The sequence below is a fragment of the Taudactylus pleione genome, unplaced genomic scaffold, assembly GCF_031769625.1.
Source record: "Taudactylus pleione unplaced genomic scaffold, aTauple2 ptg000707l, whole genome shotgun sequence".
NCBI lineage: Eukaryota > Metazoa > Chordata > Amphibia > Anura > Myobatrachidae > Taudactylus > Taudactylus pleione.
Window position 1 is genome coordinate 13,198,477 of NW_028285109.1, and position 17,321 is coordinate 13,215,797.

The window sequence follows — 17,321 nt, forward strand, 5'->3', positions numbered from 1 at the left end:
TCCGAGGGAGTGACACCAAAATAGCAGAGCAGATCTGCTATTTTGGTGTCACCCCCTTGAATGATGATAACTGGTGTGGCCCGCACCTCCCTAGTAATGTCACAGATGCTCAACATAACAGGATAGAATCCTAAGGATTCCAGATAATAGAAAACATACTTTTATTTACTAAAAAGGTTTATCCTAAAATATCAATGTAAGTAGTATAAGTAGTGATCAGCAATGTTTGTTCTGTACATTGTATTTCATATATTGTGTTAAAATAACAAGAGATATGGTAAGAACTTACCTTTGTTATCTCTGTTTCTACGAAGTCCATAGGGTCCACAGGGTTGACCTTGGGGTATAGGTTGGGAACCAAATCCGGGCACCACGCAGTTAAAGCTTTTAGCTCCCAGGATGCACTGGGTCCACTCTCCCTATAACCCCACCCCCAAGCCAGAGGCACCTCAGTTTGTAAGTAGCCAAAGGCCGGAGGAGGAGAGAAAAAGAGAGAGAAAACTGGAACACTCAATAACCATACTCACCGAAATGGGAGACGGAAAACCGGTGACCAGCCACACAGCCCATATGAAGCCAGGTGCGTCAGGGCGGGCGCCCTGTGGACCCTATGGACTTCGTAGAAACAGAGATAACAAAGGTAAGTTCTTACCATATCTCTTGTTTTCTACTTCAGGGTCCATAGGGGGTCCACAGGGTTGACCTTGGGGATGTCCCAAAGCAGTTCAACCAAGGGTGGGGACGCTCCTGTGCTGAGAGGAGAATCCGTCGCCAAAAAGGAAGCATCCTGAGAGGCAAAGGAAACCAATGCCTAGAACCTTAAAAAGGTGTGGACAGAAGACCACGTGGCCACCTAGTAAGGCAAAACAGCCGAGGCGCCACAGCGAGCCGCACACGAGGGTCACATGGCCCGAGAAAAAACAAGCATCAACAACAGGAAGGCCTACCCATGGGTAGGCCCCTGAGGAAGACCTACGAGGCCATCCAAGCCAACATTTGGTTATAGGCCGGCCATCCTTTCCTGTGAAAACCAGAAATCTCAGACCACCAATAAGGAGTCCGATTTCCGTAAGGAACCTGAACGGATCACATAAATCCAAAGAGGCCAGACCACAGTCAATGAGGCCACACCAGCCGAGAGGACTGGGGACAGAATGGCCGTACCATAAGTTCCAGAATATGGAACCTGAAAACCACTAAGAAGAAACACAGGGCGAGAGCAACTCCCACCCTGACATGATGCCCTCCAGAAGAGGGAGCCACATGAGAACGCTCCCAATTCAGACACTCTCCTGGTTGATATAAACACCCTGAGAGAAAGAGAGAGCCTAAGCAATAGACCATGTAATGGCTATCACAACCAGCGGTTCCATTGACTGTCCCCGGAGGTAACGAAGAACCACTACTTACTCCCAAGGAGTCCCTAGGGAGGACAAATGGAGGCATAATCAAGAAAACACTCCAAAGGATGAACTGGATACCAGAGTGAAGCAATTCCATATCTTAACCATACTGACAGTGTAGAGATCCGCACTGTCAGGAAGACCAGGCCAAGTGTGAAACCCAAGCCAGCCGGAAGGAATGCCAGAATATCTGGAAATCCTGGACACCGGAGGATTGTATCGACAGGTACAATACCATAAGATTTATGGCTGCCACAGTTTGTGGTAGGTCCCAGCAAAAGCTGATCCATGTGCTCTAATCATTCCAACGATGACAAAGCCAGGGAAACCGTAAGACCACTGTAAGGACACAGTCAAAGACAAACGACCCAGGTCCAAGGCAAAACCAAGGACCCTGAGACAACAGGTCCGGGCAGTGAAGCATCAGGGATGGAGTATCGATGTAGAGACTCCGAAGATCCAAGTACCCCTGACATCTGGGGCAATCAGGAGCCACCAGCAGGAAAGCATCTCCGTCTCGATTGAAAACACTTCCAAAGACCTCGAGGAAGAAGGGAGACCGGAGAACACAGGTACACAAAGTGGAAGGACCACTTCACCGACAAAGAGTCGCTGAAGTTTGCTTCAGAATCCCCAGAGCTGAACTGTAACACCATAGTGTAATAAAGTCAGAAGGCCATGAGGGTCACCTCAGGGGGGCCCCCCCTGCTCACCAGGAGATGAAACCTCTCTTGGGGAAGAGACTAGTCCCCGGGATGCACGTCGTGACGGCTGAGGACTCCCGCTTCCCAATGGAGAGCTCCTGAAATGAACGCTGCCGAGATGGTCGGGAGGAGACCCTCGGACTATGTCCGAATATGTGACATACCTGTCATTGCCACCCAACGAACAGTGTTGCTAAAAAGGAAGCCACTGTCCTGACCCTGTCGGACTGAACCTTTTCAGGTTCACCGGGAAACAAGAGTTATGCCAGAGTAAGTTAATTGACAGGGTGGAATCGACAGACGTCCAACTGCACTGAAAAGGATTCGATCCAGACACTGTCCCTAGCAAAGAAAACCCTGGACGAGATGGCCATAGCCACCCGGACAGGGACCGACTTGCCTCCGGAGAGAGCATCATCGTTTGAACAGTTACCCGACAGAAAAAACTCATTCCATCTGGAGATGAGCCAATTATGGAAAGGCCTGGAATGGAACTGAGCCCATTCCACCATGCATCCCAGAGTGTAAAGACATCTGTCGACTGCGCAGATAACCATGTACTCCTAATGGAAGAGAGGAGATTCCGTTTTACGCCAGAAGAATTCTCAGATTCTGAGAATCCAGCAGGGATCCTAGATGAAGAATACCCAGAGAGGGATGCAGGGAGGACTTTTTCCCCGTTGATTAAACGTCTGCACCCCGAAGAAGCCACAGTCATCCTGACCTGGCCGTAAAGTACCCCGGTGATCCCGCTAAGAGCAGGAGGCCGTCCAGGTACAGGAGCATTGGGATATACTGAACAGAAGAACTGTCAGAAAATCCAAAACGCTGGTAAACCCCTGTGGGGCTGAGGACAGTCACAACAGGCAGAGCCCGAACAATTGTAAGTGTTGCTGTGATACAGCAAACCTCAGCCCATGCTGAGGAAAGGTCTCTGTAAGTACCCGTAGGCACGCGTCCTGTATATCCAGTGATACCCTAAAGTCCCCAGGTTCCAAACATCGTATGATGGAGCATAGGGATTTCCTCCTGAGCCCAGGTAGCTTTAGGAACTGGTTCAGGGAATTGAGACAGAGAATAGGCCAAAGAGGACCATTCAGCCACCGCACCAGAAAGAAAACAGAACAACCAGTCCCTCACTGAGATAGTGGGGATGGCCTAATTAGCTCCGCTTACCGCAACAACTGCATAGCTTTCTGGATCTGTAAGGCCCTTGTAAAGAGGGCGTACCCTCCTACCCACGTAGCCGCGGCAACTTGACACTAATACCGGGCGAACTGAGAAAATCGGTATCTCCCAGTTGTAGGCCTGTCCCGTCAGACTGAAGAGATATCCGTAGGTTCAGAAGCAGGATCGGCTGGCAGTCCAGGCCTGCTCGGTACTGGATATGTCGGCCCTTGTAGATGCCGACAGTCTACGAAGAAACAGACCTTTAGGCTGACCCAGAGGACAAAAAAGACTTAACAGACTTAGTCTGAGGCCTTGTAGTGGGCATAGCTGAAAGCGGTAAACTTGTCGTTAGTAATACTGCCAATGTTACTACAATCTTGTCAAGGTCAGGACCAAACAATATCAACCCTAAAGATGGTATCTGCACCTCTGCATTCCCAGAGCGCAGCCATAGGGTATTACGGAGGATACAGTCGCAGCCGGAACTCTGAAAGTTAGGAGACTGGTATCCAATATAGGCATTTCCACCTATGACAACAGCATATATTACGTGAGCGACCAAATACATTTGAACCCCCGACGTGTTGGAGGGGAAAAAACGTTACAAATGCATCAACCCAATATGCAATAGTATTAACCAACCATGCTATAGCCATGGTAGGATGGGTAACAACTCCTGAAAGCAAGTATACTGATTTCAGGCAGAGTTACCACCTACGGATCCGAAGAATCCGACCACGCAGGAATGGGAGGCGTAGTAACGTCTGTAATCAGACGAGTAACACGCCCATCCCCCCCAGGAGGGGCTCGTGATGACCCTCAGGGAATTTGGGACAGGAGGCCAAACACTGTTGTAACACCTCCTATCTGGCAACAGCCAGAGTCCCGCTATGCGATCCACCCGCTAGTCAGCAACAGGTAACCCGAAGGCACGCAATACTGAGGGTGTATGATACAGGTGCAGGTCAACATTCACTCTAACCAGAATGGACCTGCTACCAGCCCTAAAGCAGGGATAATAATACCTGAAATAGGCTTCCCCCCGTGTAAGAGGGAAAGAGCCCCGAACAGTACCCAGTTCACGGCAGAGCCAACTGGGAAGTAACCACAGGGCGTCAACCACGCCAATTAGCGTTTCGTAGAAAACGACATCCACCCAGGGTGGCTGTTGTGGTAATCCCTGCAAGGGGAATGACAGACTATTGTGGCACCAGGGGGAATTCATATACTGCGAAAAACCCCTGCAGGGAGCGGTAGTCTGTGTCACAGGGGAAGAGTGCAAGAAGCTGCGAGATACCCTGAGATGAAAAGGGCAGTATGGTGAAGTAACCCCAAGTGAGGTACAACAATGGGGCCCGCCCGGCGATCCGCAATTGAGAGGATCCCGAGAAAACAAACCGCCCAAGGGGGTCGTGAAAGAGGCCGGCACCAGATGACGCCACATACAGAACCCTTTATGAGTCAAATCCTCCGCACTAACACCTGCAGCACATGACTTGCAGGATAGTAAAAATGGGTGCAGTATAACGCTCTATCTCCTGGTCAGACATATCTGACCAATCTTGGCGGAAATATTAAGCAGCACTATACTGGTCCTGACTGATGCCAAAAATTAGCTGCAGGGACCCATTTTCAGCGTATGCAACACACAGTTCCATCTAAAATATGGCAACGTGCAGCACGCAACAGTATGTGACAAACCACACAAATATTAACAAGTATATAAATGTGAGGTCTCAGAACCACCCTAAGTACAGCTGTATTAGGGCAGATAAAGAAAAGGGATAGATATACACTGACAGGTGAGAGAATAAAGTACAGTCAGCACTAGCATAAGTCACATACAATGCAGATATATACATATATACATAAACATGTCATATAATATACTGCACTATTACACTGCATTCAACTTACCCAGATTCAGTGTCTGGGAAGGCTACAGCGCTGTGTACACTGACCTGATGGTGAGGTACGCAGGGGGACTGGACTCACTGCCATCCTGAGAGATTTCTGCTGCACCACAGAGATAAAATGGCCGCTGGAGACCTCAGAGGAAGTGTGGCCCGCGGAGGAAGCAGCTCAGCGACGCCAGACTATGGATTCTGAAAGGCGCGCTGAGCTGAGGGGAGGAGCCGCTGTAACAGGGAAGGCTGCCTCCCCTGGCCGGCTATTAACCCCCGGGACGCCGGCTCCCTGCACCGATCGTTAAGTCCCTGGTGGTCTAGTGGACACACGGGGTATGGGGGGCCCGCCGCCACTGCCGGCGCCTCCGGTCTGTCCCCTGAGACCGGAGGCACAGGACTGCATTTGAAATGCGCGGATCACCGCAAGCGGTGATCCGCGACCTTACCTGCTCCCCGTGGATCCGGCAGCAGTCCTGGGCGCCCGCAGAGTCCGGCTAGTACAGACTCTGGGGTCCCGCTGAGATCCCCAGATCTGTACTGGCGTCTCAGCGCCAGCGGGGTGACGGAGCGGCAGCTTAGACGTCCTATGGACAGTCCGACGCTGCCGCTCTGAAGAGTCCAAAGTCCATGAAAAAACTTTGTCCCTAAAAAAATAAAATAAGCTTAGGGGCTGCTAATCAGCTCCCCCTGCGCTAACGGTGACCCGACTCCGGCCGGGCACCAACTTAAACTGAGGTGCCTCTGGCTTGGGGGTGGGGTTATAGGGAGAGTGGACCCAGTGCATCCTGGGAGCTAAAAGCTTTAACTGCGTGGTGCCCGGATTTGGTTCCCAACCTATACCCCAAGGTCAACCCTGTGGACCCCCTATGGACCCTGAAGTAGAAATCATATTATAGATATCTAGTTGCGTTTCACGAGGTCTGCTCACCTGTCCTTATCCATGACGCAGAAAGAAAATGGGAAGCTGGCGGCGATCTTCTCAAATTCTTCTTGTGATATGTATCCATCTTGGTCCAGATCATAATTTTTAAATACAGACTAAAAACATTAAAGGAGAGAATGCTCATTCTACCAAAACACAACCAGAAGTAATTCATCCTAGACATGTGACAATAACTCAGATGGGGTTAAACATAGATTTCGATGCACAACACCAAGTTAGACACTTATCTGGAAATCATACTTACATCTACCATCCTCTGCACGTGTTTGCTGATGGTTTTTGGGTCTGGCTTAGGAGAAACACCGGATGCCCAGTCTGCAACAACTGGAGGTTTGGAGGGTGTGACGGGCTGTTCAGAGAGAGAACTCATGTTGAATAGCCATCAGCGAGTAAAAAAAATTGTACTTTTACAACAGCATAAATTACATTATCCCACTATAGATAGTAGTAACATAACTCAACATACTGTATATATATATATATATATATATATATATATATATATATATATATACATATATATATACAATTAACGATCAACTAAATAACAACAGAATAAAAAAAATAAAAATTATAAACAAAGCACTAAACTTTGGCAACGGACTTTTTTTTTTAACATTCCAATATTTGATTAAGCTTATATATTTTTCTCCATTGAAAATCCTAATAAAAATAAGTCCCAGCAAAGGAGGAATAAGTCCCCTATTGTTATATGCAGGCAATGATTAATGTTTACACTGTACTGTGAGAGCTGTGAGTACTTTGTAGAATGCTCTGCAATTCCCAGCCAATGGCAGCTCTGCAATCCACCTTCAGGGTTCACAGATAATGTGTGTGTGATAATGTGTGCGCACACGCAGGTGTCACTGTTGACATCCTACTGCTATTTATGTCTTCCTTTACACCCAGGCTGCATTTAATTTTCAGCCATCCCAGTAACATTTCCCACCACATACGTCATCCTGTATCATGAAAATGTGTTGCAGCTCATGGATACCGTTGGGGAATAAAATAAGGATTTTAGAAGTCCGTAGCTATATCCATTTATATCTTGTACTAACAGTGAGTTAACACGTTATCTCATACAAACATGTTCCACAATATCCAATTACACCTGTTGGCACTGAATATATAGGCTACAGAATAATGTGCATCACATTTCAGCTAGGTATTTGCTTATGCAAGCACGTAATGAGTGTTATATAAGTGATACGTGTAATGTATGCAGTGACAAAAGAACTTGTATCCTAATTGCTTGTTGACCTCAATAAAAATAAATCATATAATCAAATCACAGGTCTTGTTTGTACCATGTACATCTGTTGGAAGTACATATCCAGTTAAAAGACAAGGGGTTGGGGAAATGTATCAAGCCTTGGATCGAGGAGTAATTGTCTAATGCAACCAATCAGCTTCTAAATGTCATTTCAAAGACTGTGCTAGCTAACTGACAGTTAGGAGCTGATTTGTTGGTTTGGACAATGACTCCACTTTATCTCTGTCCAAGGCTTGATACCCCAAGGTGTGTTGCCATCCATATTAAAATGTTCATCTGTACCTGTTACCCTAGAGTATCTGCTTCCCAATGTCACGTGGCCGACACGTTATCAGCTTGTGTGCTAATTTGAGAAGGCAAGGAAAACAGAATAAATACTATGTACAATGCTAGCTTCTAAGTCTCCTGAAACATCAGTCAGCTTCTGCTTACTCAGAGCCCTGGCCGTGTCTATCTCCTACATGTCTAGTTATTAGTGTCCTTTTGTGGTTGAGCCATTAGACAAAAAAATGCTAGTTTTAAGTTACATACTGGTGCCCGATAATTCCTTGGCTCCCGTGCATACGACAGCTCGTACATTTCATCCTCTGTGTAATATAAGTCAAGGGAGAGCTGCAAAATACAACAGAGAATAAGGTTTATATGAGATATCATTAAGAACTGAACGTTCCTTCACAGAAATGGCTATAGGAGGACGAGTGTGGCTAATGGCTTTAGAAGAAGCAAGAATGTGTTATGCCTGGAAATAACAATGCAGCTGCCAAGAGGTAAACACGCCGGGACTGATAACGAGCTGCACACAATTGCATGCTCAGAAATAGAGGCGGATCTTCGCCTGTACTCAGAGTGGCTACCATCTATGCGGCCTCACTGCCCACATCCAAATGCTTGTGAGAGTACCCATCATTCATTTCAGCATGCCCTTGCACCAGCTCTATCCTTAGTGCTAGAGAAGGATCACGGCACACGCTGACATCTGCATTGCCCACAATTCCGTCTACAGGCCATCACAAAGTATACGTAGATATGCCACCCAGTTATGCCCATTCAGCCACAAATGAGATGCGACTGAGATACATGTGACTAAGGGCCTCATTTATCAACAAGTTTTATCACTCAAAACGAGTGATAAAACTCGCTGTGTATGATAAGTGGTGCTCCAGCCAATCAGCTGCCATCTGTCATTTTTCAAACAGATGACAGTTGGGAGCTGATTGGCTGGAGCACCATTTATCATACACAGCGAGTTTTATAACTCGTTTTGAGTGATAAAACTCATTAATATATAAGGCCCTGAATCACTTGTAGATTATAGTTCCCAGCTCCAACACATGCGAAGCTGCTAAAAATCCTGCCACTAAGATTCAGCCACGTACTGTCTGGGGCTATGACTCACCGTCAGGAGATGTACAAGGTCCATATTGGCATCCAGAGCAGGAGCTATATTCTGTAACTGGATGAGCTCATTTATGTGGGTGTACATGGAGTGCAGCTTGGGTACATTGATTTTCTTCTCCTCCACAAAGTCTGGCATGGCCTCATGAAGAGAAATCAGATCTTTCAGGTGCACCCCCAGGATAGGTATCTTGAAGTTGCTGCACTCATTGTATACTCTACGGTAATTATCGTAGTTCCTACAGGAGGATAGGAGGTCCGTCATCTCATTTAGGACCTGCAATGAGTGAGAAAAGAACATTGCTATATAGCTATTAATAGATTATGCTAGTTCAGTGTAGAACTACAGTAGAGGACAATTTGTTTTTATGAATTTTATCTCCTTATGATGGCCAGCAGCCTGCTCTTTTCTTACAATGTGCTCTTTAATGTACCTCTAACATAACAAAAGGCCTTTGATCAACCAAATGGCAGTTCTCATGATCAGTCCAGGAAATATATGACTTATATCTATAGTGTAAGGTCAAGAAGGGACTAATTCTAAGTTCCAAACAATATATTCAATTTGGCACAATGGATCACTATTGGAAAGGTAACTGCGATACAAAGATGTTTATAAAATAATGTAGAATTTTATTTACTTTGTGGACATCATGAGACACATGGGAACTGGTATCCTTGAGTCTGGAAATGGAGCTATGACAGAGACCTCCAATAATTGCCATCAAAGTATTGAAGTTCTGCAGCTGCTGAAGTTTCTGTGGGGACAAGTCATGAACATAGTGTAAGGAATTGTATATGCCTAGATACAGAATATGACCAGGGATACATTTCATGCAGTTGAGGCTTACCTGAGCTACATGAATGAACTTGGTGAGAACCTCCGCTCGGAGCTGGGGAGTCGGGCGGCTCAGAACCATCAGCTGGACCCACTGAGAAATGCCATTGCACAGGGTGATTGAACGCTCCATAGTGGGGTTATCTTTTAAACAGCCGTTTACAATGTAGTTCTGATAGTCAGAGAACTGAAGGAAACAAATCAAAGATATACTGTAATGGAACCAAACATTTACACTGTTCCACATTTTTTATATTCATAGAAAAAATGTGTTGGAGGTTGCGAGTGAAAAGTTTTCATCATTGTGAGTAGACCAGAGATTCCCAAACCCGGTCCTCAAGGCACTCCAACAGTTTCGGTTTTAGAGATATCCATGGTTGAGCATGGGTGATTAAATCAAATTCACCTGTGGTTAAGCATGGATATCTTTAAAACCTGGACTGTAAGGGTACCTCTGGAGTAGACAATCCCTAACTTAGTAAGTTGCCCTTACATAAGTAACTATATATCCCACCTGCTTTTGTATTTTGGTTCAATAACCCCATGTTCAACATTTCATATTGGCAAAATAGTTAGTTGCAAAGACCAAGAAGCAAAAATAAGAATGAAATGGAAGATGGTAATACCATAACACAGAACCACGTCTATGCTGCCCCATTGGACTGTGGTAACCTAGGCTGGTGTGTATGGTAAATACAGAACTGACAATATAGCTTTGGTAAAATAGATATAATAATTTTTTATTTTAATGGCTAAAAATATTTTTCTGTTTTCTTTTTCCCTAGTAGAGAAATGCTTATTGTCCAAATAACCTTCATAGTGAAAGGAGCCGAGTGAGACAAATGTATAGCTCATACAGCTGACAGTAGATATTGTAACAATCCATGTGACTACACTACATACAGAATTGTAATTATGGCACAGCAGCCTGTACTAAAGCTGAGGGGACTGCTCTGCTCTTTTGGGTAAGCGTTTCGGGGGGGTCTGTTTTAACTTTCTGTTCCGCTTTCATTACTCCTGTCAAGTTGGAATTGAAAGCTCAACTGAGGCTCCAAAGCAGTTCCTGGGAGAGGGGTGGGGAGGGCTGGGTGTTAATACTGGAGTATGGGAGCTCCTGCAGCATTTTACTATCGGTCCCTGCGATATCTATTTTCATCCCTGACTACATTCATATATTAAATAGAGATTTGGGGTAGGGCTTCCGTAACTGTGAGACAGATGTAAACTGTGAATACATTAAAAATAATAATAATAATACAAAAAATACTAAAAATTTACATTGAAATTACTGGTACATGAAAAAAAAAATCAGATAAAGGATAGAAAGTCCAATGCCAACTGAAGTGTTTTAAGACCAGCAAGAGCTATAATTTAGGCTGTGGCTTAAATAGTGGTAACACCTACAACCAAGCTTATACCGTGAGCAGTGCCATAGATTTCCACAATAATGATACCAGATCAGATGGAGTCGGTCTTATTTCCCAGATCTGACAGAATATGTTGTTAAAAGGTCATTTTGAACATATTACTCCCAAGATAACACTGACAGAAGCCAGGGGGAGTAATGGTAGTGTAAGATGTAGATGCTGAACCTATGTGACTTACAGAAATTCTGCGGAATGATTTAAATTCTAGATAAGTCAGGTGTTCAGCTAGTTCCTGTGGCTCCAAGTGGTCAAATAGAAGTGATACTTTCCTCTTCTTGCTGCAGTTGGGTTTTATTCTCTGTGTCAGTTTTCGAGACCAGTCCCGAGAGTTACTAGGTTTGATTTACAAAAAAATAAAATAGTCACTTTGTGATCACTTAAGAATGCTACACTTCCCATGCCCATTTTCTGATCACTCACATCTGAGCAGTATCAAGGAGATGCCAGTGTGACTCCTCCCCTTGCGCTTGCACCATCTCCTGGAACTCCTCCATGGTCTGAGTGAGACGAGAGTCCATCTTGAACATAGTCCAGAGTTCTGTGATCCAGTACCTTAAGGACAAGGAAGAGTTTAAGCAATCTAGTAAGACCATAGAAAATTCAAGACTACAGGGATAAAGTTTAGTCTTGATACATGAGACTATGGTTTGGTGACATGAATTTAGCATAAAGGTGTAATTTTACCTTACAAAGTAGCAGATCTTGAGGCAGAACAGCAAAGAGTGCTTCTCCAGAGACTCCTCATACGTTAGGGAAGTCAGTTAAGGTAAAGCAAAAAGAGACTATGCAGAGAAGTGACATGACCAAAGAGTAACATCGGTGACATGGACTACAATGACACCGCTTACACAAGTCTTTAATTATTGATAGAATTTCTGAGAAATTTATATTACTTTGTTTGCAGTAGGTATGTCTCCTTACTGGTCTTCCCAAAAACAGACTCCCGCCACTACAATCCATTATGAATGGAGCTGCAAGGATGATCTTCCTCACCAAACGTTCTTCGTCTGCTGATCCGCTCTGTCAGTCCCTCCATTGGTTACTGATTTCCTAACGTATTCAATATAAAATACTTTTACTTACACATAAGGTTATTAACCAAACCACACTGACGTACATCTCTTCACTTATCTCAAAATATCTCCCAACTCGACATCTTCACTCTGCACAAGATCTGCGTCTCTCATACATGCATTACTTGCTCCCATTCACGGTTACAGGACATATGTGGAATGCTCTCCCACGCACAATAAGACTTTCCTCCAGTCTCCAAACCTTCAAGCATTTACTGAAAACTCACCTCTTCAGACAAGATTCAGATTCCAGAACCGCACACATAACCTTCATATCTTCCCTATATAATTACATCCCTTATTACAGTCCACACATAACCTCGCACATTTTCTCTTTCTTCACTTTCACATCCTCCTAACCCTAGGCCAACATTCCAGTGTGACTGGGTCATACAGCCCACCAAGAACCTCTGCAATTTGGCTGTAGCAATATGTAGCACCTTTCCTTGTGTATCAATGTCTATAGCGTTCCCGCTAAAACATCATGGCGGGTGCTGTCCCTGCGGATGGGAAAAATAGCGGTGCAGCGATCACCGCCGATGAACAGACGCCGTGCACATGCGCACGGCATCTATTCACAGAGAGAGGAGAGCTTGGGGGGGCAGCCCGGCAAGTCTGCTCCCATGAATGATGAAAAGATGGCGCGTCTTAAAGACATGCCCCCTTTTCTCGTGGCCCTTTTCAGACGCGCTCTAGAGTGCCCTTTCTAGGTTTCCGGCGCCGGACTTTGAGTGAGCACTAGTCTATTTCCCTATAGATTGTGAGCTTGCAAGCAGGGCTATCCTACCTCTATGTCTGTTATTAACGTTATTCCAATTGTAAAGCGCAACGGAATATGTTGCGTTACATTGAAACTGTTAATAAATAAATAATAACTAAAAATAGGTAGATTCAGTATATAGACTTCTTATTTTATATTATATTAGCTATAGTTTCAGATGCGAAGTAGTGTCAGCTATAGTGTAACACAGTACGTTGCCTGTTCTCTGGCAGATGATGAGGATTAAGTAGGTTGTAGATAAACAAGCACTTAATGTAATATCTCTGTTGCCAGGCTCTGCTTCTCCCACGGGAATCTTAGTTACATACAGCCCCAAAAGCACATGTCTGTCATTAGTCTCACACATGCTCAGCTCTTTGTGTGTAAGAGTCTATCAAGTCATATCCTTTATATTCCATTATAGGTAACTTGTTATTGGATCTTGCTTCACATGTATAAACACCTGCTAGTTACATGTGCTTTTAGTCACTACATCGAGATTAGAACACAAGCAGGTTGGATAATAAGAATTTTGTTTCATGTGGCACCATACACTGCTATGGAGCCTGCTCCAACTAACCCTCAGTCTGTGGTTTATGTCTTGCGTCCATTCTTCTCATCACATTAGGACACATACTGTAGCTTTCAGTGGTCTGTAATCACCAGGAACAGACGCATGTTTTAAAGATTTGTCCCTGGGACTGTTCAAGTTTTTCAGGACCAACTGAACTTAAAAACATTTTTATATGAAAGGTTGTTACATACAAGCACAGTGCTTTGGGTATATTTCTGTCATTACTCTTTGTGGGTAACGGGTTTATAGAACCAAGCCATAGTGCAGGGATGGGGAACCTCAGGCCCAGGTGCCGTATAAGGCCCGGGGAATCATTCGAACTGTCCCTCTGAGCTTTTTTCTGCTAGCCTCATCTGGCTGGCAGGGTGCCTAGAATGGCAGCCAGAATCTATGCAGCAGTGCCACCTGGAGTGTTCTTAGGTTGGCTTCATACGGTCACACCGCTACCCTTACAGCTCCCCGGAGCATCCTCAGGCTGCTCCAGGCATTGCTGTAATCACGGGCAATTGTGACCCTGCCCCCGTGTGACTTCATATGGAGGGGGCATGGCTGCACCAGGCCCCCAAATAATGTTATATATATCAAAATGGCCCTCGGCAGAAAAAAGGTTCCCTACCCCTGCCATAGTGCATAGAACTCTTTTCATAGAACTTTTCTCATTACAATTTCTGGATAATGAGGGACATCTGTGATATTACCCATCATCGCAGGTCTGAAATAATATGTTCTATTATGCAGCAAAGGATATAGTGTCCTGAGCTTGCTGAGCAGGTCCGCAGAGGGAATCAGGAACCCATGCATGGTCAGCATGATTTGCACTAGCTCGCTGCTCTGGCAAACATTCCCATCGGAATCTGGAAATCATAATGGTAAAGACAATGATTAGAAGACTTAGAAGCATTGCTGCAGGTGGCAGAGATAAGTGCATTAGGGTTTATAGCATAAGGTGAGAATGGTGTGCACAGCGCAATTTCAGCAATATCGGCTGCAGATTTAAAGCGAGAATATATAAGCTTTCAATAACCCTTTGTTGCCTTTTCTATTTGTGGCACTGATACAACAATGTTCTGATTGGCTACATTTGGACTGTCATGACCAATAATCATTCTGGTGCTGATGGGTACTGGATAGATCCACCAATGTTACTTACACACAGACATTGTTGGAAAAAAATAAAAGTCAGTAGATACCTATAAAAAATTGATGTGACAGCGCTAAGCAGTTCTGTAATGTATTTCTATTTGGTAATGCCAGACAGCCCTCCTGTGATCCAAACATTCCTCAGAAGAGAAGATTGGAGGATCCTCCTGGTCATTCACTCACCTGGCGCATGTATAGCCGGACACGTTCATGCTCAAATGAGGCCTCCACTCTGATCTACTGAGAGCAAAGTTTGGCCTCCAGGGGGCTGCCTGGCATTACCGGCACCCCCACAACTCTGAGCCTGTACAGCAGCGGTAGTTTCAACCACTGTTGGGATGCTGGAGTGACATCACCGTGCCCTTCCCCAAATTTTGATATGGGTAATGCAGTGTTCCACACCTGCTGTACAGATATATAAATATCATTCAGGTATTATATGTACATTAAAAATAAGGTTATCATATATCTATTATTTATTTATTTGTTGACAGTTTCTTCAATAGCGCAGCATATTCCGTTGAGCTTTACAAATGGAAACAACATTAATAGAACAAAACTGGGTAATAACAGTCAGACATCAAGGTAAGAGGGCCCTGCTCGCTAGCGTACAATCTAAACATTATGGTGAATGCTTTTGTATATCTGGGGTAGGGCCAAAAGGCACAATTGAGCAAATCACCAGCTTATGTTTAGTGATTCCAAGCTCCATCTGTGAATGATCAAAAAAAATTAAATAAAGGCTTTTTTGACGCACTTGAATCTTACATTACAAGGGGAAGTCAGTTTAGTGCAATGTCTGCAAAGTTTCTCAATTACCAAATTGCACTGGATTCCCCCCCTTGGTGTTCCTTTGTTCTCCTTGCACATATACATGACCTACAGGAAGCTACTGATCTCTTTTTTGCCTCTCACGCCCTGCTTTATACTTCCTCTCTAGCTCTCTCTTTTAAAACATTACCAGAAGTGGTTTCAGGAGACATTTTCGAGGTGAGCATAGTAAAGGAACGGCTACATACATCTCACACCCTACGTGACCACACACTTCCATCCTTTAGCCTCAGGTGTGGATGTTGTCGCTATCCCAACTGCTGGACAAAGGCTAAGTTATTGTGTGAAACTCCCAGAGTGCCACATGCTATTGCACCAGCCTGTCCCTTAGCCTAGTTACATAAGAAGTACATGCAGAGGTACTCAGGATTATTATACAGCGTGGCATGTAGTTTTCTAAGATCAGCTTGAGCATACAAAGGCACCACTTTAGCACATAATCTGTCATTTATGCTGAGAATCACGTCATGGAAAATAAAACTAAATTAGGGAGGTTGTTTCTCCATTTCATCTTGTATTCTCGCAGGTTAGCAGAAGATTTCCTGCCGCGTTTCCATTCAGGGAAAGTTGTTGTATTAATGTTAATGTGATTGCAATCTTCCTCCATTTTCCTCCAGAGTGACAAACAATAGACTTTCTGTGCTGGGAAATGTGGGAGGAACATTAACAAAGAATCAGTCCCTGGGGGTTTCCAGTTCCATCCATATCTCCAGATAACACACAGCGTGGCCCCCTGCTAAGAGGCAGCACTCAGTGGCAATGGAAAAAATGGAGCTAGAACTTTTCTACAATCATCGCCGGTAGATGCATTCATTGAAACTGTACACGGAAATCTGTAAACATTTACTGCAGTTATTATTATTGTAATTGAAAGTATAAATTTACTACCTTCCTAGAGACTTATAAATAGTGACTCCTACAGGTTATAAGAATGTACTACACAATATATTGAAGACTGGTCATTATGACATGACAATATGTTTTGTATGTCCAAAACATGTATGATGTCAATCGGACATAGACGATATTAGATTAGCCTGGAATTTTTTAATAATGTGAATTATGACTATTACTATTAGTAGTAGAAGTAGTAGTAGTAATACAGGTTGAGTCTCCCATATCCAAATATTCCGAAATACAGAATATTCCGAAATACGGAATATTTTTAGCATGACTGAGATAGTGAACCCTTTGCTTTTTGATGGTTCAATGTATACAAACTTTGTTTAAAGCACAAAAGTATTAAAAATAGGCTTTGTGTAGAAGGTGTAAATGAAACATAAATGAATTCTGTGTTTAAATTTGGGTCCTATTCCCAATATATTTCACTATAGTATGCAATTATTCCAAAATACGGAATATTCAGATATCCAAAATACCTCTGGTCCCAAGCATTTTGGATATGGGAGTCTCAACCTGTAGTAGTAGAATTATCAATGTGTACCTGTGCACTGGGAGCTTGTGAGTTCTCAAGAACAACAAGTGATTGCCAAAAAAGGCTGCCTCTTGTGTGCATACGATGGGCCTGATGTTGAATCGCATGCACAAGAGTTCATTGGCGAATTTATGTAAATGCCGCGACAAATGGCTTCGCTTGTGTACATCCATGCGGCTAAATGTGCAAGGTCTGAGACACCCACTTTTAGGGGTCATCCAATTAGGAGCGCTGTTCTCACCCCCACAAGTGAGCAGCCCTATGCGCACTTTCGGTACCTCCGGACTCGCAAATCACAGACCCGTAGGGCTGTAAACAAAAATGTGCGAGTCCAGGATGAGATTGGGCTGCAAGGCAGGCATATTGCCGTGCCGTTGCGGTATTTCTATGCCATTCCAAAGGCAATTTGCCCCCTTCGCTCCTAATTTGATTGACTCTAATACCG

At 44.4% G+C, this 17,321-nt stretch overlaps 1 protein-coding gene across 4 annotated transcripts in view; it reads right to left on the bottom strand.

Annotated features, from left to right (window-relative positions):
* RASGRP1 (RAS guanyl releasing protein 1) overlaps window positions 1–17,321 on the bottom strand; it is a 99,435-nt gene that overhangs the window by 13,577 nt on the left and 68,537 nt on the right. For all 4 annotated transcript variants that reach the window (XM_088456625.1, XM_088456624.1, XM_088456623.1 and 1 more), the window contains exons 3-12: window positions 14,219–14,324; window positions 11,748–11,810; window positions 11,484–11,615; window positions 11,242–11,395; window positions 9,650–9,823; window positions 9,440–9,556; window positions 8,800–9,075; window positions 7,935–8,015; window positions 6,372–6,476; window positions 6,113–6,222 (exon numbers count right to left, since the gene is read on the bottom strand). In XM_088456625.1, coding sequence (XP_088312751.1) covers window positions 6,113–6,222; window positions 6,372–6,476; window positions 7,935–8,015; window positions 8,800–9,075; window positions 9,440–9,556; window positions 9,650–9,823; window positions 11,242–11,395; window positions 11,484–11,615; window positions 11,748–11,810; window positions 14,219–14,324 — 1,318 coding nt within the window. The remainder of the gene's footprint in view (window positions 1–6,112; window positions 6,223–6,371; window positions 6,477–7,934; window positions 8,016–8,799; window positions 9,076–9,439; window positions 9,557–9,649; window positions 9,824–11,241; window positions 11,396–11,483; window positions 11,616–11,747; window positions 11,811–14,218; window positions 14,325–17,321) is intronic.